Source organism: Eublepharis macularius, chromosome 15 (genome assembly GCF_028583425.1).
Source record: "Eublepharis macularius isolate TG4126 chromosome 15, MPM_Emac_v1.0, whole genome shotgun sequence".
In the NCBI taxonomy this organism is placed as follows: Eukaryota; Metazoa; Chordata; class Lepidosauria; order Squamata; family Eublepharidae; genus Eublepharis; species Eublepharis macularius.
In genome coordinates, this window is record NC_072804.1 from 52775117 (window position 1) to 52801386 (window position 26270).

Consider the following 26270-nt stretch of genomic DNA (forward strand, 5'->3'; position numbering starts at 1 on the left):
CTATCTATCTATCTATCTATCTATCTATCTATCTATCTATCTATCTATCTATCTATCTATCTATCTATCTATCTATCTATCTATCTATCTATCTATCTATCTATCTATCTATCTATCTATCTATCTATCTATCTATCTATCGCCTGCCTTCTTGCTAAGACTCAAAGTGGATTAGTTCTAAGGCATAACACAATCCTCCCCACCCCCAACTTTCCTAAGCTATGAGTGAGCTAACTAGGGGTCTGAGTTCAGATCTCGACTCTGCCATGAAGATTGCTGACTGTTTTGGGACAGACATGATCAGCCTGACCTTCCTCACAAGGTTGTTGTGAAGGGGAGGGAACTACATACGCCACCCTCAATTCCTTGAAAAATCATCAGGATAAAAATGGATGAGTAGATTTGAGGTCTGTGCTACATTTCTACCCCCTTGAGTGCAAGGGATAGAAATGTTTTACATAAATAGTTTGCTAAGATCTACATTGTGTCATTGTATTTTGGAAAGGCTGTTGTGTGAGGAACAGAATGTCAATCTGCTTTGACAATCTTTCAGTTTTTGCCAGCTGAGCAGGGAGGGGAGGGGGCCCTCTATTGAAAAAACAGGGATCATAGAATTACTAATTCCATCTTGGGAAATTCCTAGAGACTACCCTCCAACGCTGACATTTTCTCCAGAGGAACTAATCTCTGTAGTTTGGAGATGAGTGGTAATCCCAGAAGAACTCCAGGTCCCAGCTGGAGGTTGGTTACCCACCACCTTCCTTGTAGCAAGTATTGCTCTCACTCCCTTTTCCAGTCATGCAATGTCACTTTTTTTTCATACAGACAGCTCACTGAAGGACTAGGAAAGTGAAGTCACACTTTCGAAAAGATCAATATCTCTCTCAAACACGGTATGTGGAAAGTCTTCATTCCTGAGCTATGATGCATTGTGCTCTTTCCAGGGAAGCGATATGCCTGTCAAGCCCTTTTAAATCTGTCGATAAATACCAAAGACCCGGAAACATTTTTGAATTGGAGACAAAAGGGAGCATACGTGCTCCTGAACCACAATTCCCTTCAGGCAGGGAAGTAAAGGATTATGATGTTAAATCCATGTTTACAATTAGGCTGTATTGCTGTAACAAAACCCATTTTGGGCCCTGGAAGATGATGATAATATAGCATTTCTACAGTGCTCTGCAGAGAGCAAAGCATCTTATCTCAATCCTTATAACACCCCTGTAAGGTAGGTCACTGTTATACTCCTGTCGTTCTCCATTTCCCCCCCAGTTTGCTTGAAACTCTGGCTGCTTCTGAAACTGTTCCTCCATCCAGATTTCTCTCTGTTTTTTTGGCATTTCAAATAGCAGGCCAGTGTTTGAATAATGAGCAGGCAGGGGGGCCTTCACAAAACCCGCAATCCCTACCCGCCCCCCCCCATACACTGATCTTTATAAGCCATACTCCCATCACTGTTCTTACAGAATGCTATACCAATTATTTGTAAAGAGCTTGTTCCATTATGGAGTGCCTCTAAAACATCAGGTATGGAAGGGGTTTCTGTCTGTGGAACAGGTCTTTCTAGGGTTGCCAGCTCCAAGTTGGGAAATTCCTGGAGATCTGGGGGGTGAAACCTGGAGAAAGTGGGGTTTGGGGAGGGAAAAGATCTTGGCATGGCATATTTCCATAGAGTCCACCCCCCGCCCTCCAGAGTAGCCATTTTCTCCAGGGGAACTGGTCTCTGTGGCCTGGAGACCCAGCTGCAATTCCGGGAGATCTCCAGCCACTACCTGGAGGCTGGCAACCCTAGGTCTGTCTCACCTCTCTATCCCACTGTGGCTTGAAATGCTGTCTTTGGGGGAACAGGGTCCCATTTTGCAACCTCCACGGAGCCTGAATTACCAGGTTTTGTGGGGACATTTCCCTAAGGCAAGGGTAACTTCTAGAAAATGTGCTAGTTCTCATCTGTAGCTCTAACCTGGCATGAAAAGGAATTCCCAGGGAGCTCTGTTCAATAGATCCCTGTGGGCTTGGATCAGTAATGGGGTCAACTCAGGCCATTTCCTTGACAGTCTTTGTGGAATTTCATTATGAGTCAACATTTATTTATGGCGTTTCTTGCCTGCCTGTCTTCTAATCATCTTTTTTTGGGTGCTGTTTTTCTTTCCTTCTCCAGCTATATTCCCCCCCCCCCAATCTTCTCTCTCCTTTAGAAAATAGTAGCAAGTCAAGCAGCACCTTTAAGATGCATGTGACAAAGAGAGCTGTGGTTCTCAAAAGCTTGTGCTACAAATAAGTTGGTTAGTCTTAAAGGTGCTACTGGACTCTCTACTATTTTGCAACTACAGACTAACACGGCTAACTCCTCTGGATCTTTCCTTTGGGTTAAATTTGGGCCCTTTCTCCTCATTGCTTCCTGATCTTGAGCTGCTTCATCACAACACAAAGAGATCTGCCTACGAAGATAACAGTCATGAAGAGTTTAGGGAGTGCCCATCTTAAAAGTATTGTTAATCCTAAGGGACATAATTGGCAGCCAACTCCCTTGGAAAACTGCAATCAGTCCCTTTGATCAGCGGTGACCAAAGTGTAACTGCAAACTCCTAAATCTCCACCTGTAGTTCTTGCACAGAATAGGTGTGAATTTTGTCCTGTTGTGATGCAGTCTCTAAATTTTCCCCTTATCTCAGGAGCTGTAGAAACTACAGTAAAAAGGACAATAATTCCAGACGGGGTTGTTCTGTTTATCAGAACTAAAGGGATGTGTATCTTGTGGCATCTTGAAACCCAGTTTGATTTCCCTCCACATAAATAAGGAAGAAATCAGTAGAAGAAATCAGTCACAGCTGCTGGCGAAACATCAGGAACTACAACGCCAAGACCACGGCTATACAGCCCGGAAAATCCACAACAACCAAATCAGAAGAAGATTGAGACTTGGAAGAGCAGCTGTGAGGGAGCTAGATAAGACCCTTAAAGATGAAGATGTCTCTCTGGGGACCAAGATCAAGATAATCCAAACTATGGTATTCCCCATTATTATGTATGGATGTGAAAGTTGGACAGTGAAGAAAGCTGACAGGAAGAAAATGGATTCATTTGAAATGTGGTGCTGGAGGAGAGTTTTGCGGATACCATGGACAGCCAAAAAGACCGCTAAGTGGGTACCAGATCATATCAAGCCTGAATTCTCCCTAGAAGCTAAAATGACAAGACTGAGGCTATCGTACTTTGGTCACATCATGAGAAGACAAGATTCTCTGAAAAAGTCGATAATGCTAGGAAAAGTGGAAGGCAGGAGGAAAAGAGGAAGACCTAAAACGAGATGGCTTGACTCAAAAGAAGCCGCGTCCTCCAGGATCTGAGCAAGTCTGTTAATGATAGGACGTTTTGGAGGTCTTTCATTCATAGGTTCGCCATAGGTCGGAGGCAACTTGATGGCACATACACACACACAAATAAGGGAGGGAACTCTGACTCATCAAAGCTCATATTAAAATAAATCTTGTTACTCCTTATATGTGCCTTTGAACACATCTGGAAAATCTTGTTGGTCTCTAAGGTTTCACTGGGCTCAGTTCCTGCTGTTCTACTGCAGACCAGGGCCGTCGTCACACGGGCATCTCTTCCGTTAAATTTACAGCATATAGCGTCCTACCTGTTATCGGCACAGTAACGTTTCTTTGGATCACCTAACGGCTCTTCGTGCCACCAGCTGTCCACACCGAAGCACTCTGTTCTGTTCTCTCTAACCGCGCAGAAGCAGCTCCTCCCTCCCTTTTTTTTATTATTCTGGCGTTTAATTCCGCTATAACGGAATAACAGCATATAAACATTCTGTTAGAGCAAAACATTATGACCCTTTTGTTTTCCCAACTTTGAAATTATATAAATAGCCCTTTGCCCGCAGAAAACTCCCTGTCTGACGTGATCCCCATCGCTGAAGACTCTGCCATGGCGATTGAGTCATTTTTACTTCAGCAGAAAGTTTGCACTGTGTTATGTCGTTATGGCGTTATAAGGACATAATAAAATAAAAAAAGGGGAGTCGCAGGAAGAAATGGATTCTGGGATTGAAGGGAGGGCATAGGATGTTGCGAGGCGAAATACATCGATGTGAGGCATTCACACTGAGGCGCAAAATAGCGCGACTATCAAGCACAAAGCAGAAGAGAGAAAATCGCTACAGTGTTGGAATAAGGTGGGTGTTTGCCGGGAAATAGCGCCATTTTAGCGCTAAACAAAAGCCCGTGTGACGACGGCCCAGCATGGCTACCCACCTAAAACTACCCTGGACTTTTGTTTTTTGTAGTTTATTTTGTGTTAGTCTTAAAGACAGACAACACTTGATTCTAGCATAAGCATTTTCTCAGGGGCGGTAAGTGGATTCTTACTAGACAGACTTTTAATGTAGGAGATCGGGGGGGGGGGGTTGGTTGTTAAGGAATGCAGGGAAATTGAGTGAAATGTAATTACGTAAAATTCAGATCTAATCAGGAAAAATACAGAGACGCCAATCACTAGTTGATGCTAAGAAAGTTAACACCTGTAATGGGTGGGGAGGTTTTGTTGAAAGGAAAGGAACATTTCAGAGAGTGCTAGAATGGGGTAGCATATGAAGTACGGAAGAACTAGAGAAAACCAGACTCAAATCCCTGAAATGTTCTGGGTGACCTCTGGCCAGGAATGTTTCTTCAAGTTTATTGGAACAAAGATGGGATAAAAAGGTCTCCAAAGCTTCAATATCCCAGTATCCTATCGTACCTTGTTTGAAAGAATGGGTGCCTGTTTAAATAAATAGGTGAACAAAAAAAGGAAATGCTCCATACAGGAATCCATAACTTGATGTGTGTCCATTTCCACCTGGATGCTGTAACAGACAAAATAGTTTCCGGGGCAGTTTCCATACCGTTTTGAGCCCTCCTGTTGTCTAAAAGTGGCAAGAGGAGTTGAACCTCAAGTTATAAGTATACCACCAGGGGGCACGCGATGCTCACACATTTAGTAAGAGACTTGCATGTCTGTAGCAGTGATCAGTCGACTAAGCCCTGTGAAAAGGGAACCAAGTTCATCTGCGTTCTGTGCAGAATGCATTGGTACAGTCCTGAGCAGACAGAATGGACTGTACCACTTAACATGGCAGGGTATCCTTTCTGGAGGCATTAAAAACTCCCTGCTGGGCAGCTAAAAGTATTATTGCATCGAATTGGAACTCGAAACAATCCCCAGCAATAGACAAATGGTTCTAAAAAATATGGGACCACTTTATATTAGAGAAAATAAATGATAAGTTATATTTTGCAGACCATTACCCAAACCATATTAACTTTGTGGAGAAATGGTTTCCCTTTTTTGTTCACACAGAAAGCAATAATCTTCAACCAAACGTAAAATATATACAGTCTTTGTTATGCATATGAAGCATAACATAAGGGTAAAAGTTTATACGGCTTTATTATCTATTTAGATAATACAATATATACAAATTGTAGTAGTAATCTAGTTTTTCCCCATTTTTTTAAAAAAACTGTAATTGTAAAGGTTTTTTCATATTTGTAAAAAATGTGCTCTTCTTTAAATAAAGTATATTGAATAGGGGGGGGGAACCCCTCCCTGCTGGGAAAAGAGAGAATACCATAAGAATTTTTCTTTCTGATGGTCTGCTTTTCTATTTGCTTATCTGAGCAGGGCCTTCTGCAGGTGCCACCCTACAAACGGGCAAGATCAACTAGTACATTTGGCCCCCACCTTGTAGAACGGCCTGCCCAAGGAGGTCAGAAGGGCTCCCACACTTCTGTCATTCCGCAAGCTATGTAAAAAGGAATTCCAGAGAATGTTTCTATAAAGGTAATAGGATTGTATTGGAATAGAATGGCTCTGGAAGATGGTTCAATAAAGGAAAAGGGACTGTGGATAACACCGCTGTGTATAGCGCATATTATCTGTTTTCTGTATATATTATACTATTCTCGCTGCATTGTTTCTATATGAAATTAGCATTGTTAATCACGTCTAGTGCACTGCGCTTTGTTTGAGATTGCTGTGATCCCAGTCTTATTACATGTATATATATATATATATATATATGTATTTTAACTGCGTAATTCTGGAAATGTTATGGCCTTTTATGGCTTTTAACCTATAATAATTGTTTATGTATTTTAATGTGTCTGTTTGTTGTAATCTGCCCCGAGCCTGCTGGTGTGGGGAGGGCGGAACATAAATCGAATATAAATAAATAAATAAATACATTGCTTATTAGAGATGTCATCCTATTGACTTAGAATCATAGGGTTGGTACCTCCAAGGTCATCTAGTCCAACCCTCTGCACAATGCAGGAAATTCACAACTACCTCCCCTTCCCCCCCACACACCCAGTGACCCCTGCTCCATGCCCAGAAGATGGCAAAACACTGTCGAGATCCCCAGCCAAACTGGCCAGAGGAAAATTGCTTCATTGATTTCGACAGTGTGATCTGACTCTAGTCTCAGTGACAAAGGCAGGCTATGAACAGAGTTAACAAACAAAAGTACATAAATAAATATTGGTAGGCTTTAAAAAAACAGAACAGCCCAAAGTGGCATCTCCCCTACCAGCAGTTAGAGGTGGTACAGTCCATTCTATTACCTTGGGACTCTACCACGTCAACCTGACGGATGTGAACAATCAGCCTGAGAAAAATCCCATGAGGGTTAGGCGAATGGCTTCTGACAACTAATATAGAAGCTTTTTTCAGGCCTGCCTGGGAGAATAAAAACCACAGTGTAACAATCTGGGAGTTAAAGGTAGAAGGAAGTTCCCAGCCACTCAAGAGTTATGATCTTTGGGAATCCCCTTTGTGAATCAGTCTTGGAAGCCTCGCCTATGGTCAACATGCAACTGGGCCAGGGTTGCTGGTAAAGGTTGCCATCCCCAGGTTAGGAAATTCCTGGAGATTTGGGGGTAGAGATTCAGGAAGGATAGGATTTGGGGAGGGGAGGGACTTCAGATAGGTATAAGCCATAGATTCCACCCTCCAAAGCAGCCCCTTTTTCCGGTATAGAGTGGAGATCAGTTATAATTCTGGGGGAATCTCCATTCCCCACATGGAGGCTGGCCAACCTACATAGTGGTGTTGAGATGAGGCCCTGAGGAAACGCAAGGAAATAATGAGGTGCGGATTCGGCCTGTAGACCCCTCGTTCCCTGCCTTCCTCTAAAATCCCTCAGAGGAGCTAAGGGAATGCACAGCCAGGGTTCCTGGAGGAGCATTTCCCACAACAGAGACTTCTGTTCTGCATTATATAGGGAAGTGTTCTCCGAGGTGCTTCCTCAAAGGAATTCCCTTGAACAATAAGAAGAAAGCTATGCTCAGGACAATCTCGACAATGAGGCTAACCTCAAGTGGCAGATTTTGGGGAGGCAGCTATGTCCCCCGCATCCGTCACCAGCCTCAAGGCACATCCTCCCATCTGCTGTTCCCCTGCCCTCTGCCTCTTTCCAAACAGAATGGCAAAATGGTGGATGCCCCCTATAGCACCCTAAAATTGCCCAGAGTGCTTTGCTCTAGTGAACTTTATTGTAGCATAAGCTTTCGAGAACCACAGCTCTCTTCGTCAGATGCATCTGATGAAGAGAGCTGTGGTTCTCAAAAGCTTATGCTACAATAAAGTTGCTTAGTCTTAAAGGTGCTACTGGACTCTTCTTGATTTTGCTACTACAGAATAACACGGCTAACTCCTTTTGCTCTAGTGAGAATTTGGCCAGGCGGGGTATGGGAGGGGAGAGGGTGGAGGCCAGCCTTGGGCACTGGCTTAATGTTTTAACAAAAAGTTGGGTGGGTGCAGGTGGGTGTGTGGCTGGGCACCAAGGAGGGTGGGGTTCTAGTACCTTCGTATGCTAAATGCCTGCAACTGCAACCAACTGAAGTACCTCTGCACAGCTGTAATCATGTCCCCCACCCCACCCCACCTCACCTTTCCCCACAGTACGGTCTTCGAGGAGCACCCACTGTCTCCATCTCCCACCCCAATGATGCTTTGTGAAAGGTTGGGGAGTTTGGGCTCAGCTAGAGTCTCACCCCAAATGGGACACTGAATAAATGATATCCAGTCCTTTGCCCTCCAACCTTGAGTTGCCAATCTTGAGATGGGGGCTGGAGATTTCTTGTCTCCAGGGAACACAGAACAGTTTCCTCCCCAAACCCTGTCCTCTCCAAGCTCCATCCCCCCCAAATCTCCAGAATTTCCCAGCCTGGAGCTGGCAACCCAATGTCTGGCCCCAGTTTTGATGCAATTCTACCCTTAAAGGAGGGAGACCTGTTTGCATGTTAACAGGGAAAGCAGATACAAGGGTTGCAACCTCCAGGATGGGAAATTCCTGGAGATTTTGGGGGGTGGATTTGGGGAGGTGAGGGACCTCAGAAGGGTATAATGACGTAGAGTCTGCCCTCCAAAACAGCCATTTTCACCAGGGGAACTGACCTCTGTCACAGGGAGATCGGTTATAATTCCAAGAGATCTCCAGCCACCACCTGAAGCTTGGCATAGCCATGCACCTGTTTGTATCTATGCGGGGGGGGGGGTTCATTCACATGTTCCCTGTACACGCGTTGAACGCAACACGGGAGCGAATAATTCGAGGCATGCTAAGGACTCGCAAGGGATCGCCCCGCGGTTTGCGGACAGGGCTCCTCGGTCCCCCCTCCATCTATGTGGGAGGGGGTCCATTCACACGTTCCTCTGTACACGCGTTGAACGCAACACGGAAGAGAATAATTCGAGGCATGCGAAGGCATCGCAAAGGATCGCCCCGCGGCTTGCGGACAGGCTCCTCGGTCCGTCTCCCTTCGGTCCAAGCTCCGCGCCAAGCCAAGCTGCCGTTTCGCCGCCCATCTTTTGGGGAGGCGAGGGGGGGGGCTCCTGCTGAGACCCCCGAGGGTGCTGCGGGGGGAGGGGGGCCGAGTGGGCGTGGCGGCGGCGAGTGGGCGTGGCGCCACCCTCTCCCCCCTGCCGCCTCCTCCCGCGGGGCGGCGCCAAGGGCGCACCGGGCGGCTGGAGCCGGGCGCGAGCGGGGGAGACGCAGCCGCGCCGCCGGAGGAGTCGCTCGCCCAGCCGGGGAGGCAGCGCGCCGGAGCCGACCTTGGAGGCGAGCCGGCCGGAGCAGCCCAGACGCAGCCGAGCGAGTCGCGTCCCGCCGCCGCCGCCGCCGCCCGGAGGAGCCCCCCTGCCCGCCCCGCCCCGCCCCATGGGCGCGCCGCGGAGCCCCTGCGCCTTGGGCAGCCTCCTCTGCTGCTGCCTGCTCTCCGGTAAGCCGGCCCCGCGGGGCCCTCGGCGGGCTGCCCTGCCCGGCGCTCTCCTGCCCGGGCTCCGCTTCGCGCCGTCCTCCCCGCTCCCGCGCCGGAGCCTCTCCGCTCTCTCCGGAGAAAGTTTCTTCCAGCCCACTGGCCCAAGATGGCGAGGCCCCGGCCGGGAACCTGTTCCTCTGGCTGGCCGCGGGAGGGAAGGAGCCGCGGCCGCCTCGCACCTCTGCGCACCTGGCGGGGCGCGGCAGCCAGCGGGCCCGGGGCAGAGGGCCGCGTGACCGCCGCCTCCCCCTCGGCGACCCCTCGCAACGCCCCTCGGCGACCCGCCAGGGAATTTCAGCGGGGAGTCTAGTCTGGGTGCCAACCTCCAGGCGAAGCCGGGAGATCTGGTCTCCAAATGGGGACCGGCTCACCTGGTGAAAAGGGCTGCCTTGGGGGGGGGGCTCTATGAGCATTATGACCCCTGGCCCCTCCCCAGACCACACCCTCCCCAGGCGCCACCCTTCAGAGCTCCAGGTATTTCCCAACCCCGAGTTGGCAACCCTAGGCGAGAGAGGCTCCTGGATCCATCCCCTTTTCTGGACTCAGCCCCCTCCACCCCACCCCTCGTCCTGCTTAGATCCACCACCTTTTTGAGTTCAAACCCCACTGACTGGAAGCAGTTCCAATTCGGTTTGGCTCCCTCCACCTAGCATGGTGGTGTGTGTGGGGGGGGGGTGATTTTGGTTTGCGGCAGGTTTCTTCCCCCCTTCCCCATGACGATGGCTCTCATAACCAGAGGAACCTCTTTTGATCTCATAACCAGAGGAATCTCTTCTGATCTCATAACTAGAGGGGTCTCTTCTGATCTCCTGCTTTGTTTGGGCTGTCTCCCAACCCTGTAGGGGTGAACATAACCCTGTGAAACCATTCTGGGTCTGGCTTCCATACCAGCGCAGGGGTTGCAGGATCAACACAGTTCCCTTGGGTCTGCACTCATGAAAAGGGAACAGCTTGGATTTTTCCTGGGGAAGAAAAGTCTGGGAGAGCTTCTTGCTTCGGTTCCTTCCCTCCCGCCTGATTTCTGTGTCCCTGATGCTTAGAAAGGGTTTGCTGTCTCTGGCTTTGTAAATAAAAGACTCTATCATGGTTTTAATCTTTCCCTTCCAAGCAAGAGCTTTGTGTAATATGTGTGGTGTTTCCCATCTCTATCTTACGAGGAAGGTTAGGCAGAGAAAATGGCTGGCCCAAGGCTGCCTGGTGCGTTTTCATAGATGAGTGGGGATTTGAACCTGGTTCCCAGGAAATAGATGAGCTCGGGAGGGATTTGAACTCAGTTCCTAAATAAACACTACCCACTTTACCACCTTATGTGTGTTCTTCTGTTTGGTGCACCTCTCAGCAAAGGATGTGTGGGCAGCTGCCAGGAGCACTTCCTTTGCTTGTCCCCAAAGCATAATTTTTACAAGCCTCTTGATGGGGGTGGGGTGGGGGACTGAAAGATGCCATTTAGAAAACTTGAGCTTGTTCCGGTCCAACCAACTATCCATTTTTTTAACCTAGCAAGCATGGCCGATGGACAAGCCACAGGGGATGGTAGGAAAGTAGAGCCGGGGCCAAATGACGGTTTCTATACCCCTGTGGGTTGCCCCCGACATCTGGAAGCGCGCTCGTTCTGAACATGGAGTCTTTATCCCTAGTCTCTGTGGCTTGTCGCTGTTTGTTGGACCGAGGAGCTGCTCCACCTTGGCAGGTTTGCTGGGAGAGGCCTGGCTCATTTAGTGCAGAACGGCCATGCGCCACCAAGGACGCGGGCATGTTCTAAGGTTGATGCATGAGTGCCAGGAACCAGTCTGGTGGGTATCTTTGTTGCCCTTGGTTTGGGTGGGAGAAGACGTGTTCCTTGGCTCGGAAGCTGCGTCTCAGGGAATTGGAAGCTCTGGGGGGATACCCTTTGTAATTTGGCCTCAACGACTGGCCTTCTCAGGGCTAAAGTATTATTTCAGATGGCTTAGGGGTCCTGGGACTTCCCACTACTAAATTTGTAGCTGATCCATCAAGCGATGTCTGGGTACAGTTATCCTTGACCCTGAACACTTGACATACTTATCAGATATTTTCAGGGATCTGTGTTTGTCAGATGCATACACAGGGGTGTCCTATCTGATTTCTTCCCCCCCCCCCCGAATTCTGGAGCTTGCCTTTGGTTCTGTGCCAAATGAAGACTCTCTCCTTACAAACAACTTTTGGGCACCTCCTGCAGTGTTTAGAAACTGGGGAGGTCAGTTTTAAGGACCAGATATCCTTCTGTGCTCTCCTGTGGTTTGTTTGTTGTTTATCTCATACATCTGTACACCTCTTGTTCGTCCAGTACTGTGGAACAGCTTGCCACAGTGAGTCCAGAAGGTACCCTTGCTGCCCATTTTTAAGGAAGATGCACAAAGCTCCCTTTTTCAGAGGGACTCTGTGAATTTGCTGTGGATGGAATGGAGGCCCAAGAAAGTGCTATATATATTCTCTTTGGTGGTTGGGTGTGTTTCTATTCTTTTCTTTTTTTTAATTGTATTTTTCTGCTGTTTTTATTTATTTGTATTGTATTTTTCTGCTGTTTTTATTTACTTCATTTATACCACCCTTTTCTCCCCAACGGTTACCTAAAGTGGCTTGTGTCATTCTCCCCTTCTCTATTTTATCTTCACAACAGCCCTGTGAGGTTGGTTAGGCTGAAGGCGTGTAACTGGCCCAAGCTTCCATGGCAGAGGGGGGATTTGAACTCAGCTCTCCCAGATCCTAGCCTGCCGAGCTAGTATTGTGTTAGCTGCTTCACTCTTTGGAGAGTTGGGATATCAACATTTTCATAAATCGCCTGGGGAAATGGATTCAAAATATTTTATTTGGTTCAAGTTTCCACCTTCCTTGTTCACATATTGTTTGAAGAAGCATGCATATTTATCAGTTGCTATAACGACATATCTGTTGGTAACTGAACTGAGCATTTAGCCAGGAGAATAATCCAGAATGTCTGGTCATGTAGCTCGCAAGCCGTCTACACTGCAGAATATGTATCTCTTTAGGGGAGTACATGTGAAACTCAGGGTTTATGTTAAGCTTCCATGGTACAAGTTTAAGTCCACTAAGCCACATCTCTTCCTGGAAGACTAAGCACCGTTTGCTTATTTTCTCCATGCCTTGGAAAACATGTGTTTGCCCAATCTTAATAATTCTTAATTTGCACCATCATATCTGATGTTTTTTGAATTTCTGATCAGAAATAAGAATGCTGACTAATTTGACTTCTTAAAATCTGCCCTGAAATGAATTGCAGCCACAGTCATGTAGAGTATGGAGCAATCTGATCCCGATGGGATTGCACCACAAAAACGTCTCTGCTTATGCCTCACCTCTTGATGTGGGCTGCTGTGGGTCCCCTGGCATAGATCATTGGCTGTGTTGACTTGTTCTTCCAACAAGAGAGCATGAATTGCTTCAAACACATTCTGAAGCGCAGTACAGAGACAGAAAAGAACGCTTCAGAGTTGTGAGCCAGTGTGGTGTACTGGTGGTTAGGATGTCAGACTAGCAGCTGGAAAGCTTGGGTTCAAAACCCACTCAACCACAGAACTCACTCTGGTGACCTTGGGGCAGTGGACCTCCCTTGGCCTAACCTACCTCACAGGGTTGTTGTGGGAATAAAAATAGGGGAGGGGGGGAACTACCCTGCCATGAACCTATGGAATAAAAAGTTACAGATGAAATCGTAATCCTAAAATGCCTGCAGGCCTGGGAATTTCTGGATTTGGGGAGGTGCTTTTGTTTTTAACCATATCTTTCTGCCAAATAACCACCCGCTGCCTGGTTTTGGAACCCAAGGAAATTTTATGAGTCTGTTGGTGCTACATCAATGAAATGATCTGTGGTGAGCTGTTGGGTGTGCCCAATGTAGTTCTCTGGATGGTGGCTTTAAAGCAGCAATAGAATCCAAAAACCAGCAGTGATGAGCTGTCGGCTGTGTAGGAGACGAGTTTTCCTTTCCTGGCTGGATATTTTTTGTTTTATCTCCCCCTCCCCACCAAGTTCATTGCTCCAAGCACTCAGGCTGGTCTGGTATTAAACCAGTTAATTGGGGAGGAAACCACTTCCTTCTCAAATGTGCTGCGAACGAAGTGGTTAGCTGCTGCGTGGGATCCGGACCACATGTGCCGTGCATATTATGTGCATGGCGCTTGGCTGCTGTGGAGGCACTGGAGTGGCTTCTGTGCTCTCACATCAGGTTGAGGCGCATGGTTCTGGTAGCAGGCGGATCTCTTCCACCTGCGCTCCCGTGCAAAGTTAAGGAGCCTGTTAGTGTTTGGTTATAGGGGTTCCATGGGCCATCCGGGGTAAGTGTGGGCCCACCTTCCATTTCCTCTGGACTGGGTAAGGCACCCTTGCTGCTTACTTGTCGTTCCCTGCCGAAGGCACAGGAGTCTCCTCCAGTTCTTTTGGAACGCAGCAAATTCCCTGTGAACGCCCAGGAAGGAGTACGGACTGCCCAGGAGGTTGGGCCCAGGTGTGAACTGCTGTGGAGTTCCTGCTTTGGCCGCCCATTAATGATGACCTTCGCTTCACCCACAGGCTCAGGTGTGGCCCTTGAGAAAACATTTACCTTCAACCGCGCCCTGCTGTGCTACAGCATGGCACAGGCCAGGAGTGACTTCTCTGAAGTCATAATGTTGGGTGCAGCAGTGGGAGCTCCAGAGAGGCTCTTTCCTGCCCTCGGATGCCCACCTTTAACTCATGAAGACCTTTTTTTTCTTGCCTGCGTTACCCACAGGGTGCAGTTTGGCACAATCATTTATTTTGGGATGCAAACTCAATGGACCGTTCGTTCGTTCGTTCGTTCGTTCGTTCGTTCGTTCGTTCTTTCGTTCTTTCTTTCTTTCTTTCTTTCTTTCTTTCTTTCTTTCTTTCTTTCTTTCTTTCTTTCTTTCTTTCTTTCTTTCTTTCTTTCTTTCTTTCTTTCTTTCTTTCTTTCTTTCTTTCTTTCTTTCTTTCTTTCTTTTCTCCTGGTTTGCTTAAAGTACCAATAGGTACCTTTTCCTATGCATCTGTTTTTCATAATGGGAGCTATTTCTGTTTTGGTTGACCAACGTGCAAGCTTTGAAGTTCAGCAGGAAGTGCCTTCCCCTCTCCCTGAGGCAGAGTCGAGTGTATCTTGAAAGCCTGCGTCCTCCTGTCCATCCAGACTTGTCCATCTCGGCAAGATTTATGGTACCACCCGGTACTGCTCATGACAGGAGTTATGTGGAGAATGTAATCAAGGAGTCGAGGCTTTATAATGTCCGTGTGAGGCAAGAAGCGGTTTGTCTGCCAAGGTTTCATTTCTCTTGGCCTGGTTCCTGTTGAATGGGATCCAGCCCCTAACGTTCGGTTGTTTCTGACAACTCCTCTCTCTGTTATCCTTTCTAGCAAGGCTTCGGCCCCTGTTTTCTTGACCTGCTAATCCTGCCCTACGTTTACCTGTCACCACCTGTTTCCCTGCACAGATGCACAACTTGCATTATTCCTGCTTTTTTGAGCCGTGCTTGCTTTCTACCCCGACCTGGATAGCTCAGGCTAGTCTCATCTCATCAGATCCTGGAAGCTAACCAGGGTCAGCCCTGATTAGTCCTTGCATGAGAGACCACCAGGGAAGGTCCAGGGTTGTTACTCAAAGGCAGGTTTGTCTTTTCCCTCTAAGTCATGTGCAACTTGACGGCGCTTTCCACCACAACTTGATTTCTGCTCTTGGTGGGAAGAGTTTGGTAAGCTGGGAGAGGCAAGTGGTACTTCTACCAAGCTGAGGATGCTGTAGGTTTGCCAACTCAGGGTTGGGAAATTCCTGGAAATTTTGGGGGTGGAGCTTGGGAAGGTGGAGTTTGGAGATGAGAGGCTATAGAATCCACCCTCTGAAGCTGCCATTGATCTCTGTCACTGGAGATCAGTTGGAATTCTCCAGGCCACACCTGGAGGTTGGCAATCCCAGGATGCTGGCAGGGTGGGCTGTACAGGCAGAAGGCCTGTTGATGGGTAATGTTTGTCCCGCACGGTCGATTCCATCATCTTGACTTGCGTTGGGTGTATACTGTCTGGTTTGTTCAGGAAAGATTCCTCAACAAAGACAAGATTCCTTCCCATGTAAGAAAAAAAATATATCACGGGTGAAGCGGCGCTGCTTCTGGGGCAGAGGTGGCTGCAGCTCAGCCAGGAAATTCAGGTCGGGGCTGACGCTGGTTCCCAGCACCTTTGCTGCTGTTGCTGGAGCCAGAATGGAGCCACTGAGGCCCGGGGTGTTTTCTTGACAGCACGAAGTGGCAGAGAGGTGAATGAAGCCTCTTTGGCAGGCTCGGAGAATGTGAGTTCTGCCCTGACCTTGGGCCCGGATGCTGGCATAAAAAAATCTGAAATATTTCTCAAAGTGGAAGAGCGAGGTGATGTTAATGACTGCTGGGCCGGTCCTACCCCTGGGGGTTCCTGGATTCTGGCATAATTCCTTGCTTCATAAAGTTGCCAAGCAGAATTTCACCTGCTTAGCCAGAATTTTACCTTCTGATCAATTCTCAGATGTGAAGCTGTTTGGAGGGGGCGGGATTATATTATTCATGTGATTCTTTTTTCCGGCTTCCTGTAAGGTGTGGAGACTTTTGTTAGAGAACAAAGAAGACAGTACTTTTGATAGATGCTCTGCCCATGCTCTAAGGCACTGAGCAGTTTGAAGGAGGAAGGCATTTTAGATGTGCAGCGTAGTGAAGAGATTAGGGAATTGGATCCAGTAGATGAGATCTGGGTTCAGGCCTCTACTTGGCCACGGAGCTTAAGACTAATGTTGGGCTGGGTTGTGTTTAGACCTACCTTATTACATGGCTATGGTGAGGATAAGCAGGGGCAGGCCAGGGCTGTGTGTATAAAAAACACACACACCCCTTCTTTGCTTCAGTACTTTTTCAAAGAGAAGTTGATTCTAAGGGGGAAGGGATTGTACTCTGTGCTTGCTCAGGGGTGCTCCATCTTAGATGCTCAGAGTTCTGGTGGCTGAAGGCAGCAATAACGTGCCTATGAGAAGGATAATCTCAAGATATCTTTAGTTGAGACAAACTGAACCTTAATAGTAATTCTTTGATATCAATCCAAGGCTTCTTGGTCTGGATTCTTTGTTCTGGTATAGGTCTTCCAAATTTGCTAGTGATATTAGTGTGGAAACAGGAAGGGCCCATTTAACTAGGAGCGTTAACATTTAACTAGGAGCTTTTGAAAGCCCCACAGTGCTCTAGATGTGGCTCTTGTGTTTACAAATTTGCTCACCTCTGGATGCGAGGAGTGCTTGGCTGTGTACCGCCGTTGGACCAGGTGCTGCCATTTTAGCTTGCAAAGGTGAGACAAAAAGGAGGTTCTTTGCCAGAAGGTCTGGTGTGTTTAATGCCAAATAACACAAGCCCATCCAAGACTGATACTTGCAGCAGTGTGGAGTTGCTGTTTGTTCACTTACTGTTGTTTAGCCGTAAAAGTGTGCGCGAAAGCTTTTTGTTTTGCATTGAAATGCGACATCCATCTTCTGCGTGCCTAATCCGGAGACCTCCGTTCAGTAGTTATCATTGGAGCAAGTGCAGAAACTCGAAACGTGGAATTGTATCCAGAATTTCATTCTGGTGATATGTTGTACAGGCTGTTCAAACCAAAGATTTAAATTGCTTTATTACAAAACGGAGCTAGGTAGCTATACTGTTGGGCTAGCCTTGCTTCAAATCCCCTGTCTATTGCCATGAGGTTTCCCAAGTCACCTTAGACCCAGGGCTTTTTTTCTGGGAAAAGAGATGGTGGAACTCAGTAGGTTGCTCTCGGAGAAAATGGTCACATGGTTGGTGGCCCCGCCCCCTGATCTCCAGATAGAGGGCAATCTCAACACCCCTCTGTCTGGAGATCAGGGGGCGGGGCCACCAACCATGTGACTATTTTCAAGAGGTGCCGGAACTCCATTCCACCGTGTTCCAGCTGAAAAAAAGCCCTGCTTAGACCAGTCTTCTTGTCGGCCTAATCTAACTTGCAGGGTTGTTGTGAGGATAAAATGGAGGCAGGGAGAGCCATCTATGCCGTCTTGAGCCCCTTTGAGGAAGGATGGGCGAGAAATATAACAAATGAATGGATCAACTTTTGTCCTTCCCCAACGATGAACTGCATAAATCCGGCCGAGGAGATCCTCTGTAGACTGATTCATCTTGACCCGTGCTGACCCTTTGGGACAACACAGGAAAGAGATCGGAATATATCAGATTTTAATGAAGTGCCTCATTTACACTTGCTTGTCTTCTAGGCTGGGTTGAGTCACTCTGTTTTTATTTTAACCATTTCAGCTGAAACTTTTGAGTAATGTGAATCATTAGCCAAAAAAACACGGGCAGGGACATAATTTCCGTGTTTTGCAACACCAGCTTTCCCCCACGTATGCCGCATGCTCAACCTTTAAAAGTTCGAACTGTGGCTGATTCCCGCCCCCCTCTTGTTTTTAAAGGCTGCACAACTGTGTGCAAACAGGCTTTTTGCCTAGCCAATGCTGTTTTATGATCTCATTCACAAACCCTCCGCGCCCCAAATCTGTCTGAATGTAATTTCCCCCCTCCCATCCCCCATCTCTGTCTGTGTAAGAGGCAGAATTCGTCATTAGCATGAGAAAGGCAAAAGCCGTCTGCGAGCGTGCCTGGGAGAAGAGCGGGTCTGCAGCACGCATGGGGTTAACCCTCTCCTGCCACTGCCTCCCTGGGCAAGTTCCCAGAAGCCACCAGAAAGCTTTTTTTAGAAGGGGGATTTCTTTAGGCCCCCCCTGCCCACCCCTCTGGCTTTGCACCCTCCTGGGGGTGAAGGAGAGCAGTATAAGTTCACCCCCTCTTCCGTGACCTGTGTCTGGGCAGGATTCCTTGATTTTGGCATGGAGTCGCGTGTGCCAAGGAGATGACCGGTGTGTGTGCATAATCCAATGTTTGCATGCAAAATTTAATGAGAGGGCTTTGTCTTGCGTTTCTGTTGCTATGCTGAGGTTTTGTGTGTGCAGCTTGCCTTTCTTTCCCCGCCAAACTCCTGTTGGTCCTTAATGCTAGTCCGGTGGGAGGAAGAGCAATGAACAGAGATGATCCAAGGTTGAATCTTGGCTCTGCCATGAACTCACCTGCATGGTGGTTTGGGAGATATGTTGTGGGTGATCCCCTTGGTACCCCTGAATGTACCAGATCAGCACTGAAACTGTGTCCTCAGGTTTTGGGAGAGCCCAATTCTTCATGGCCCATGGTCTGTCTAAACCATTTCCTATGCCAGACACATGCTGGTGCCCTGTACACAAGATCACACTTGTGTGTCTGGTGTTCAACTAGTTATGTATTCCGAAAGGGCACATGCTTGCATTGTATCTAGGGTTGCCAGGTTCAGGTTGTGAAATTCCTGGAGATTTGGGGGGTGGAGCCTGAAGAGGGTGGGGTTAGGGGCGGGGAGAGGCCTCAGTGGGGTATAATTCCATAGAGTTCACCCTTCAAAGCAGCCATTTTCTCCAGGGGAACTGATCTCTCTTGCCTGGAGATCAGTTGTAATTCCAGGAGATCTCCAGCTATCACCTGGAGGCTGGCAAGCCTAGTTGTTTCGCCTCCCTTTTTGTCTTAATTTCTAAAAAGAGAAGGTCTAGCCATGAAGCGGAAGCCCTGGCTCCTAAATCCATACACCTGAGCTGTGGACTGGAAGCTGCCAAGCTTAAGTTTCCAGAACTAGGTCCTTTTCTCACACGAAGCCCACGCCTTTGTCCTCCCACCCGACTCCATCTTTTTGGTACCCTTGAGGTTGCCACATACTCTATGAGTTGTCTCAGTTTTGCCCAGGAAGCTGGGCCTGTTGCTATGGTAACTGAGAACCTCATAGGCCTTTCCTTTCCCTTCTTCTCTGCGAGATAGACAAGTTTTCCTTTTTCTAGCAATTCATCGTAGGAAGGATTTGAACACCTTCACGAAGCAGGAGAGACTGGTGGTGTAGCTAGGACATCTGGGCCTAATCTTGCCGAGGGAAACCAGACCCGGGTGTGGCAGGGTTCAGGTGCCAGGTTTACACAATTTTGTGGGTGGCAACCCCTGAAATCAGTGTCTGGGTCGGTTTCTTCATGGAAGGCATGAGTCGGAAGCTGAAGGGGTCCATAAAGCAAGCCCTGAGCAAAAATTGGGGGCTGTTTAGTTTAGTTTATTCGGTGTTTAACCCACCCTACCCACAAGTGGGCTCAGGATGGGGTACAACAGTCATAAAATACAATAAAACACATAGCAAATTATACAATAACATTCAGCAATTAAAAAACCTGATATAATTGGCTACACAATCCTGCCCCCAGCATACAAAGAGGAGGTAGACAGACACATGAGCTGTACTCGAATACCGGAGACCGGTGGGAGGCTCAATGGTGGCCCTAACGCTGGCCTCAACCGTAACCCTGGTGGAACATCTCCGTCTTGCAGGCCTGCCGAAATGATACAAGATCCTGGCAGGCCCGAGTGTCCTCAGACAGTGAGTTCCACCAGGTTGGGGCCAGGACCGAAAAGGCCCTGGCCCTGGTCGAGGCCAAACGAGCCTCCCTAGGGCTAGTTCTTACCCGCTGAACGAAGCGCTCTCCGGGGCACGTATGGGGAGAGACGGTCCCTCAGGTATGCTGGTCCCAATCCGTTTAGGGCTTTAAAGGTTAAAACCAACACCTTGAAACGGATCCGGAACTCCATGGGGAGCCAGTGAAGCTGCTGTAGGATTGGTGTAATATGTGTCCTGTATGGAACACCCATCGGGACACGAGCAGCAGTTGATTCGGTTCAGTCTTGCACCCGGTTAGGTGGTTGTGTGAATGTTGGCAGGGTGGCTGCAGAGAACTGGGTGAGCGTGTAGACTGCCATAGGTGAGAGTTGTGCATGACCCCCCCCCCCCCAATCTTTGTAAAATGTCATATGGTTGTAACACACCGGAATACCGTGTCTGGGCAGTCAAAATACGGCTGATACTCCATTGCAATGTTTAGCTCTTTAAAATAGAGGAAAACATGACAGTGGAGCAGTGCTCGCTGTATATCTATTCCGTGTACTCTCATCTTTTCCCATTTCTTGTCAAACTGAAAAAAGGAGTCTTGAGGCACCTTGAAGACTAATGGTTTGATGGTGTTGTAAGCGTTCATGAGCTAAAGCCCCTTTCATCAGATGCATGAAGTGAGACTGCTGTCTGCAGATATATATATGCGCAGAGAAGGGGAGAAAAACTTGTGAGTGTTGGCATTGAAAGGCCACGAAGTGCAGAAGGTATATAGCCTCTGACTGTTTCACACAGAACTCAGAAGTTTGAGTATATCTTGCTTCTTATCCTCGTGCTTTCTATGTGCTCTGAAAATTTACCAAACGTTCAGGAGAAACTGATGCTTTGAATTCGTTGCTTTGGTCCTTAAACACACAGGCTCAGTTCAGACAGCTTGCAAAACCAGTTTTAATTAAACGAGTGAAATTGTCAGTGTGAATGTCTGAATGTGGGACACCCAGCTTAGGATTGTTAGTTCCGGTCTGTCATGCTAGGATCTGTAACTGGGAGTCATCGTGTTTTCTGAAGTCAGGTTTATTAACCACAGTCCTAATCATGATTTTGCGTAATGTGCGAATGCACACATCCTAGTTTGTCCCCTATTTTTGCCACTGTGCAGGCCAGTATTCAGTGGGTCTGCATAGGGGCATAACTGTGAGTGATGAAACTAGTATTTCTGAACACACACCATGATTTGGAGCCGAATTCTGATTTCACAAAGTAGCCACAGTTAAAGCATTGTTTTGTTTTTTGCTTGAATCAACCCATGTTACTTGCAAACCTGGGGGTTTGCAAGTAACATGGACTTTAGTTCCATGACTTAATATTGAACCTAGTTCATGTAAACAGTAGATGTGGAAGTGAAACTACCGCTGGACTTCCGACTGCAGGAATGTGTGGTGGGGAGAAGTCTGGTGGTTGAATGTTTTTTCCTGTGAGAGAGACTTACTGCACCCAGAAAATCAGTGTGATGGAGAAAGGTGACATTCTAGCTTTCTGTGTGCCGTGAAGACTTCCTTTTTCAGTGTTGATCAATATGGAAGGGTGTTCAAGCATGTGACTTCCCTGCCTGTCAATTTGAAGTGGCGTAATTCAGGTGTGGTTCTAGTTTCCTACCTGTTGGCCTTGCTTCATGAACCTTGTTCACATCCATGCCATGGTAATGTCAAGACTTGACTTCTGTAATGCACTGTACGTAGGTGTCCCCTCGGAGACTCCAGTTGGTGCAGAACGCTGCAGCTCATTATTGGGAGCTAAGAGAAAAGTGAATATTATTCCCATTTCTTTGTTACTCCACTGCCTGCCTATCAGATACTGGGCTCAGTTCCAAGTATTTGCTATCACATACGAAGCTCTTCATGGTTTCGGTTCAGCATATCTGTGGGACCACCATAGCAGCTTCACTCATCTGAACAGGGCCTTCTGCAGGCACCACCTTGCACATGGGCAAAATTAACACATACGTTCTATGTGGTGGCTTGCTCCTAATGGAACAGCCTCCCTGAAGAGGTCAGAAAAGCTCCCACTCTTGGCTTTCCGCAAACTATGCAAAACTGAATTGCTCAAGAGGGATTTTTACTCATATAGGAGGGCTGTGTTGTAAGAGAGATGCATCAGTAAAGAGATAGGGGCCGCAGACTTTACTACTATGTGCTGCTATGAACTGTCTGTTGCTTTAAATATGACCCTACTGGATAGTTTCTATGTTTAATTAATGTATCAGTCTCAGAATTGTTTATGCTCTGTTCCAGCATTTTTTCAACCCTGTATTGGATTTCTGCTTGTTTTAAATCTCTGCAAATTTGCATTTATGTAACCAATTACATTGATTATCATTATCATTATTGATAATGATAATATTCATGGGAACATCAGGTGGAAAAGGTGCTAGAAAATGATCAAGTCAAGATCTTATGGGATTTTAGAATTCAAAGTGATCAACACCTTGAACACAATACACTAGACAGAACAGTTGTGGAAAATCAAAAAGACTGGATAATAGACATTGCAATTCTGGGGGATGCCAGAGACGAAGAAAAAGAACAAGAAAAAATGATCAAATATAGAGATCTGGCAATAGAAACCACCCGACTATTGATGAAGTATACAACAGTAGTCCCCATTGTCATCGGGGCACTGGCAACTATTTCGAAAAGCTTCGCAACTTATATGGAAAAACTGCAGCTTTCTGATATAGCACCTACAGAACTCCAAAAGACGGCGTTACTTGGAACAGTGTACATTTTACACTGATACCTGGATGATACCTAGGTCTCTGGTGGAAACTTGTATCAGCTCAGCCAGGCCAATCAATGATAACATGTGATCTTTATTTGTTATTGATTGTGTTGTGTGAAATAACAACAACAACAACAACCAGGGCTTTTTTCAGCTGGAACGTGGTGCAACGGAGTTCCGGAACCTCTTGAAAATGGTCACATGGCTGGTGGCCCCGCCCCCTGATCTCCAGACAGAGGAGAGTTTAGATTGCCCTCCGCACCTCTGGAGCGGCGCAGAGGGCAATCTCAACTCCCCTCTGTCTGGAGATCAGGGGTGGGGCCACCAGCCATGTGACTATTTTCTCCGAGGGCAACCCACTGAGTTCCACCACCTCTTTTCCCAGAAAAAAAGCCCTGATAATAATAATAATATTTGATTTATATACTGCCCTTCAGGATGACTTATCACCCACTCAGAGTGGTTTACAATGCATGTCATTATAATCCCCACAACAACACCCTGTGAGGTGGGTGGGGCTGAGAGAGCTCCTAGAAGCTGTGACTGACCCAAGTTGGCTTCAAGTGGAGGAGTGGGGAATCAAACCCTGCTCTCCAGATTAGAGTCCCGTACTCTTAACCACTACACCAAACTGGCTCTCCATTTATGGGAATGCCCTTGAAATTGACTGTACTCACACTGTGTAATCCGCCGAGTCTTCATGAGAAAGGCGGACTATAAATAATAAATAGGGAACGCAAGTATGGCCTGTGTGCACGTGCATGCGCCTCAGAAAAAGCCAACACGCTTTACAAATGAAACTGGGGGACCCAAGTACCTGGATAAACGTGGGGCTTCACTCCCATGTTCAGCTCTACATGTGTGAGAATTCCTTGGTGCACGTGTAAAGGACAAATCAAGCGGATAGTGGACACAGATTGTTCCTACATTCACTGTAACTTGCGACCAGGGCTTTGAACAAGCACAGCTGAAAGGCAATTTTAAAGCCAGCTTGCCTCACTGGGCTGTGAACGTACTGGAAGCACGACCCGTGGGGTATGTCCTTCCTCAGCTTTGTGCATACGTGGGGCAGCCATGCAGTCCTGCAAGGGCCATCCGTTCCACAGGCACCTATCTCTGTAGACTGACACGGAGGGGGAGCGTTGGTAACCACAACAGTTTGCCTGGTGTGGTGTGTCTCCCCAGCCTTGCTCTCTTTCAGTTGCAACAAGCCCCGGGGCATCTCCCGCGCAGTCTGTTCAAACAGGCTTTAATTAAACATGTGCTATTCCTGCTTCAGCGGTCTCGTTCACCCCCACCCCCTTCCCTCAATCCAGGCCTTTCAGCGCTGATTTGCTTTTCCATAAACCACGCTTAATCCCAGCTCAGGCCAGACTTTGTCTCCTCTACAGATAACATTCCTCCGCCAGCAGTTCCGCGCCTGTCTGTCCCTCCCTTCCCCCTTCATCGCGATGAGCTCCTGAGATATAAACTTGGGTCTGGAAGCGGAGACTCCAATGAGGGGGATCTGGCAAGGAATGGGAGGGGGGGCTACTGGCCAGCAATGAAGGGGGAGGAAGCTGGGTGTAAAACTCTTGCTTTCTAGTGGATTGGGGAGACAGAAGCTGGAGTTAAGTGACGCCCAGGGTGGGGGAGATTTGCACCTCTCTTTTTAAGACAGGGCTGCCACCCGCGCACAGCAGCTATGCACAGTGCATAGTGAACGAGAAGTGTGGTGGGGAGAGGTCTAGAGCACATGAGATGCCATGCACAGAGCAGAGTGAACAAGACGCCGTGCAAAAGTGCAGTCCCATTAGAACATGTGTGTATTTGACCCAGAAAGCTGCGTCTTTGCAGAAGATCTGAAAGAGAGGAGGCTGAAAGCAGGCAGCACCTGTTGGCTTTTCAGTGTGCATCGACCGCATTTCTTTGGGACTTTTAAACAGTCTTCTCTTGTTGCTGGTACAAAGTATAAATCATCCTTGAGCAGGGGAGAGTTTGGGCCCGGGCTGGCAGTGACTAATTTTCTTTATTTTCGAACTCATAAAGGGCTCCTCACACGCCCACTAGTAGAGAGTCAGACAAAAAAGCTCCGACCCCTTCATCGATTTAACCAGTGAGGCTGGCCGGCAAGAAAGACTTCGCCACGTCACCTCGCCCGCGCTTTGCTTTTCATTCAGACTAAGCTTCTGCACATGCTGTTGGGCTCTGTGCACAGTCTTAGCAAGCTGCTTGGAGCTGCCTACTTTCTAGCGTACTAACATTGGCTGCAGAACAAACGAGAGCCCAGTTTAACTCCACTTATCTGACCAAGGGAGCTTTGACTCTCGAAAGCTCATGCCCTGGAAATCTAGTTGGTCTCTACGGTGCTACTGGACCTGGATCCTGCTCTTCTACTACAGACCAACATGGCTGCCCACCTGTAACTGAGTACATGCAACATCCCACAGATAAGATTCCCCCCACCCACCGCCTTTCTTTCCCTGCTGACATCCCTTTTAAGCTTATGCAAGATCCGAGATGCAGGCACGTGGGAATGAGCGGCTGAAATGCATCGATGGAGAATTCTGGAAGAGCCTCTGCTTTTTCCCCTAGGACTTCTGGCCCTTTTGAGTGTGTGCTTGCTTAGAAGAAGCTTAGAAGGGTTTGGGGCCACAGGTTGCCAGCTGCCCATCCCATACATTAGGGGCTAGTTCATTGTGCCATCAAGAGATCATCGTAATGAAGAAGGAAGTCCCCATTTAGTTGGAACTGTGTGTTCAAGGTTCTTGAGTAGCAGAGAAGGAGATGTCGGGTTCTTGAATAGCAGAGATGGAGATGTCGGGTTCTTGAGTAGCAGAGATGGAGATGTCGGGTTCTTGAGTAGCAGAGATGGAGATGTCGGGTTCTTGAATAGCAGAGATGGAGATGTCGGGTTCTTGAATAGCAGAGATGGAGATGTCGGGTTCTTGAGTAGCAGAGATGGAGATGTCGGGTTCTTGAATAGCAGAGAAGGAGATGTCGGGTTCTTGAGTAGCAGAGATGGAGATGTCGGGTTCTTGAGTAGCAGAGATGGAGATGTCGGGTTCTTGAGTAGCAGAGATGGAGATGTCGGGCTCTTGAGTAGCAGAGAAGGAGATGTCGGGCTCTTGAGTAGCAGAGATGGAGATGTCGGGTTCTTGAGTAGCAGAGAAGGAGATGTCGGGTTCTTGAGTAGCAGAGATGGAGATGTCGGGTTCTTGAGTAGCAGAGATGGAGATGTCGGGTTCTTGAGTAGCAGAGATGGAGATGTCGGGTTCTTGAGTAGCAGAGATGGAGATGTCGGGCTCTTGAGTAGCAGAGAAGGAGATGTCGGGCTCTTGAGTAGCAGAGATGGAGATGTCGGGTTCTTGAGTAGCAGAGATGGAGATGTCGGGTTCTTGAGTAGCAGAGAAGGAGATGTCGGGTTCTTGAGTAGCAGAGATGGAGATGTTGGGTTCTTGAGTAGCAGAGATGGAGATGTCGGGTTCTTGAGTAGCAGAGAAGGAGATGTCGGGTTCTTGAGTAGCAGAGATGGAGATGTCGGGTTCTTGAGTAGCAGAGATGGAGATGTCGGGTTCTTGAGTAGCAGAGATGGAGATGTTGGGTTCTTGAGTAGCAGAGAAGGAGATGTCGGGTTCTTGAGTAGCAGAGATGGAGATGTTGGGTTCTTGAGTAGCAGAGGCGTGAGAGAAAGACAAGAGAGTAGGAAGGAGCCGG

At 47.8% G+C, this 26270-nt stretch overlaps 1 protein-coding gene across 3 annotated transcripts in view; it reads left to right on the plus strand.

Annotated features, from left to right (window-relative positions):
• The first annotated feature begins 9031 nt into the window (after nucleotides 1-9031).
• Nucleotides 9032-26270, plus strand: part of NECTIN2 (nectin cell adhesion molecule 2) — an 82037-nt gene continuing 64798 nt past the window's right edge. For all 3 annotated transcript variants that reach the window (XM_054999509.1, XM_054999511.1, XM_054999510.1), the window contains exon 1: nucleotides 9032-9269. In XM_054999509.1, coding sequence (XP_054855484.1) covers nucleotides 9209-9269 — 61 coding nt within the window. In that variant the 5' untranslated portion in view covers nucleotides 9032-9208. The remainder of the gene's footprint in view (nucleotides 9270-26270) is intronic.